Source organism: Aplysia californica, unplaced genomic scaffold, assembly GCF_000002075.1.
Source record: "Aplysia californica isolate F4 #8 unplaced genomic scaffold, AplCal3.0 scaffold00023, whole genome shotgun sequence".
Taxonomy (NCBI): domain Eukaryota; kingdom Metazoa; phylum Mollusca; class Gastropoda; order Aplysiida; family Aplysiidae; genus Aplysia; species Aplysia californica.
In genome coordinates, this window is record NW_004797293.1 from 557,436 (window position 1) to 562,435 (window position 5,000).

At 37.7% G+C, this 5,000-nt stretch overlaps 1 protein-coding gene across 1 annotated transcript in view; it reads left to right on the forward strand.

Moving 5' to 3' along the window:
* The window catches only part of LOC101863404, a gene marked incomplete in the record, with an annotated part of 17,756 nt that overhangs the window by 11,384 nt on the left and 1,372 nt on the right, over window positions 1–5,000 (forward strand). Inside the window, 4 exon segments of the mRNA XM_013088293.2 lie at window positions 2,112–2,189; window positions 2,745–3,020; window positions 4,001–4,117; window positions 4,469–4,525. Coding sequence (XP_012943747.1) covers window positions 2,112–2,189; window positions 2,745–3,020; window positions 4,001–4,117; window positions 4,469–4,525 — 528 coding nt within the window.

Here is a 5,000-nt window from a genome sequence, read left to right on the forward strand (position 1 = left end):
TATTATTATTTATATTATTGCATTTAATATTATGTAGCACATATCCATAAGTTACACCATGTACAACTATGCGTTTTGCCACTACATGTATGATTACCCCAGAGATCCCAGAACACAATGACATAGTAACATTTTCAGCTTCCAGGGAAGCATTACATTGCTCATAGCAAGTAGCCAATTGAGCGCTCACACACTTTCAAACGGACAAGATTCAGGAATCAACTGGCTTTTTAAGACTTTCTTTTTCTAGAATCAGAGAGGAGGTTATTATGTGGGTTTTCTCAATGAAAATCTGGAGCCAGTATGCTCTATGATGAATGCGTCACGACATGGTGGAATAAAGATTTTGGGGCATTTGTACAATATACCAAAATGCCTATCTGTTTTGAATAGAAGTCGAGATATTTCGACGGAAGGAGGTCGGGTCGGGGTTGCTTGGTGTCAGCGTGAAAGTTTTCGAGGGAATCGTCCACAAGGTTTGGTCACTTCCAAAGTTTGGATCTTGAAAACTACGAATTATTAACATTTTTAGCGCAAATTATCAACAGTTTTTTTTTCTCAGTAAAAGTCACACAAAAATATGCTTTTAAATGGACGAAAAAGGTGTTAAGCAAAACAAAACAAAAATTATTAATGAAGATATAAAGTGTTAAAAACTGCTTGATGGACAGAAAAAATTAATGTAGGTTTCTTAGATTTCCTTATTTTGACGAATACATGAGTTCATCATGATACCACACAGAAAATTAGGCCTTTTACTAAAATAAATGTGGATTAAACTTTGTGTCTTTTCTCAGGCTGAAAAAAAAAGTTCAGGAAACTGTTACACGGTTATAGTAAAGTAAAACCCCATTGCAACGTATTTACCCCAACCACAAAGCAAGTCTACTTGTGAGATACTCGCTTTGAGCATGCTCTTGAGTTCTCGGATTTTCCGTCTTCAAGTGCATAAGATAGTGCACTTCTGTGAGACGAGAGAAAGATTGAAATATAGATCAAACAAATGTTTTTGTTTGAATAGCACATGATGAGTTTATCTTATTTTTTCTTCCCGACTCTATAATCTGAGTGTGGATTTCTTTTAACAGTATTTCAACGTTTTGATAATGACTTTCTTTGATTCTTTTTACTTTTTTTTATGTATCTTTAGCTGTATATAACTCACCATTCTTTTCTTCGTTTATTATGTCCGATTGTTAACAGCAAGGTTGAGCCTTTAACTAGGCCCTATAGCAAAACCTGCAGGTGTATGGTTTCGCCGTTTGTCAAAGGGACATTATCCTCCAACATAGGGACTACATAATATCATTTTTCAGAAAGGGTTTTTCCCCTGTCAAGCAAATTGATTTAGTTTTAAATCAAAGACAAGGACTTCTGCATTTCGAGGTACCCAATTAAAGCATGGATATTTTGTCGAGTGGTGAGGCGACCGGACTCGTAATTGCACGGTCGTGAGGTCGAAGTTTCGACTGAACCCGTATTGTCGTTGTCTCCATTGGAAAGGCATTCCCCACGAGTGTACTTCACTTCACCCAAGTGTGAATGAAAACCCGACCATTGACAGCAAAATATCTTGTCAGTGTGTTAGTGTTCTTACGCCTGTAAAATGGCAGTTTGCGCTGTATGCTTCCAAGGATCTTGAAAATATTTCAGAATGCTGCCAGGTCTGCTTGTGTAATACTATAGATTGTAAAGAAAGCAGCCTAAAGCTTGCTATTGAGCGGGTACTGCGCTATACAAAATATGCTGTTTATTATACTATTATCATCTTGCTGCTCTGTAAAGGACACACCATACTAGGATGGCAAGAATGTGGCCATGCAAATGACAGATATTACAATCTATTCATTTTCTTTGCGAATAAAATGTTTCGAATCTTTGACTTTCTTTTTTTAAAAATCAGTGCTTAGTCCTTCTAAAAGATTGATTTAAAAAAATTATTTTAGACATACTGGTTTGCTCAAAAGAACAGTGTGATTCTGCTTTCGTCTTATATCTATTCTGTTTTCTATTTTGCACCTTATTGCGGTCTCCTTTATAACTTTAAATTTAAGGTAAACACAATTTTATGCGAAATGTATTCGCAATAACAAACTATTTTCCAATTACAGGGTTTACTTTCGACCAACGTGACGCTCTGAAGATTTTTGAAGACACTCTCAAGCAGTGCAGGAAAAGCAAAATTAAAGGTTTGTTACGTACTTCAGGGATCACGCAACAAAAGAAAAAGTTCACAAAGAAAACACTTTTGTTTGTATAATTTTTTTTGACTTACAAAGGATCTATTCCGATAGCAAATGATTAACAGAGAACAGCTTGTTTGGGTTGGGCTCTCGATTTGCAACTTAATGTTACCATTTCAAACATAATAAATAGGTTTCAATCTCGAGTGGATGGAAAGTTTTCCGTCGACCCTAATTTTTTCATTTATCTGTCTTGCTACTTATTTTATTCTTATCGTCATCATTATCTTCTTTCACTTCACCATTATTATCATTATCCTCGTCATAGCATAATACAAATAAAATAATAATAATAACAATAATAATAATAATAATAATACTTTTTTTTTAATGTGTTGTTGTTATTGTTATTACTATTATAATCGATGTTATCTTAATTGTTATTATTGTTATTGTTTTTGCAGCTATCATCAACAATACTATCATACCTTTTATTCTTTTTACCAGTGTCATAATTGTTACTACAATTACTATTATTTCCTTGTTTTTTCGGGTCGTCAGATCTGCCAGTGTTCCACGTCGTGAAGCCTATAACGTCCAATCACGAGAGAGGAATTATCCGCAGTCACCCGCAGTTCCCATGGAATTACCAGCTACCACGGAGGCTTTTAGGCAGGTGTGACATACACGGTTTGGGCACGCCACCGGCGTCTTGGGTGTCCACCTACAGAAAGTTGGTGGCTGTAGGAATCAAGACGAAGATTAGAGTCTGGATCAAGCAGCTGTCGTTATTCAAAGGCGACACGTTGAGTTTTATCACAGATGACGGCCAACAGCGTGAGTTGGAATGGTTGAAATATTTTTGGTCGCTTTTAAGGACAAGCACGCCAACCCAGATTTCGGGGGTTTCCAGAAATCTTGACCTACACTAAAAGTGGGCATTGTCCTACCTATAAAATAATTTTGGTTTCATTCGTGTGTATGTTTGATTGGTTGTAGAGAAAACTCTCCTTGTCTTTTAAAGATGCTGAATAAGTGTCCAAAAACTATACCTTTGATTTTCTCAAAACCGCATTGTTCAAGATAGCCCCCTTGTACTTAAAAGCGACCATATAGGGTACTTTGTATAATCCTTTTCTTCTGGCCTTGTTGCCTTGTTTCGATTTTTGGTTTCTTTTCTCCACTATTTAAATTTCATGGGGTTTTTTAAAATTGCATCCACAGAGTACGATGAGAAGGAATGGACATTTTTTGGGGGAAAGGGGGGGGTATTTGTGTGTATATGTGTGTTTGTGTGTCTGTGTGTGTGTGTGTGTGTGTGTGTATGTGTGTGTGTGTGTGTGTGTGTGTGTGTGTGTGTGTGTGTGTGTGTGTGTGTGTGATCCATGAGACACAGCTTTAGTTAAAGTACTTGTATCAATGATGAAACGTACGCACATCGTTACTCGAACGAGCCCACCGTTATCGGGCTTGTAATTAATACATTGGTATAGCCAGGAGATTCTACTTTCAAGTCAAACACCTTCCATTTTATGTTCTTCTTTGGGGGATTGGGGTGTGGGCGCATTTCAAAACGAATTCCTTTTATTTATTTATTTTTTTTTGAGTAACGAGAAGCACATCGACGCAATAGTTATCATTAAGGGCTAGGAAAAAGCAAGACAGGTAGACAAAAACCACAGAGGGAAAGTAAAGAAGTGGGACCTAACAGTCGCGCTCTCCAACCATACGCAATGATTTCCAAAACACATTCTAAGACATTTCAATTTGTGAGGAATCGTAAGCTGGATGCTAACTATTTCTTCGTTTACTTTCAGAGAAAGACGTTGCTAAAGGAAGACCTTACAACTTCACCACTCGTGAGCTCACGGTTAATTTCACAGTCAAAGACACTCACAGAGGGACGTCTAACGGCTTTGAGATATGCTACCAATGTGAGTCAAATGCAATACTTGGATACTTTGTTTGCAGCAAGAAGGCAATAATACAAACAAGAAAATATAAATGTATGAATCTAAAACGCAAACGCACAAACACACACACACACACACACACACACACACACACATACACACACACACATACAAGCGAGAGCGAGCCACATGCACACATACACACACATTACGCACTTACAAAGAGGAGAAAGGGAGAAAGGGAAAGAGAGAGAGAGAGAGAGAGAGAGAGAGAGAGAGAGAGAGAGAGAGAGAGAGAGAGAGAGAGAGAGAGAGAGATTTTAAAAAACTGGTAGTCTGGTTTTACTTCTTCTTTTTCATATTATTCTCCAGGGTACTCGACGGAGAGAGAAGTGCGCCACGATCTGTGCCAAGATTTTTCCTTGAAAGGTAAGAAATGGGAATAATACAGTAACCTACATCACAGCTATATTAAAGAGGAATAATAAGTTCTTTAATGCACACGTCTAACAATGCAACAACAGGAAAAACAACAAACCAACAACAACAACAACGAAGCTGTGAGGATAGCTAGAGACATTACAAATAAAAATAAAAAGCATTGCTTAACGTAGACGCTACGAGGTTACCTCAGTTGGTATCATGATGGATGCTGAACGAATGGCCCTGGTTCGAATGTCAAACGTGACGTACTGAAATTTGTTTGTTTTCTATAGATTCTAGTTGGGTTGGGTTTTTTTAAAGCTCTGCGCCCATTTTCCTTGGTCCTAACTGAAATGAACTTATAACTCGGAGGTGCTGTCTCTCTTATTCGTATTCGTTGCGGGTTCATGGGTTCGAGCCGCAGGTCCGACGTTGTGTCTTTGGGAAAGCCACTTTACATGATTTTTCCTCACTTCAACCA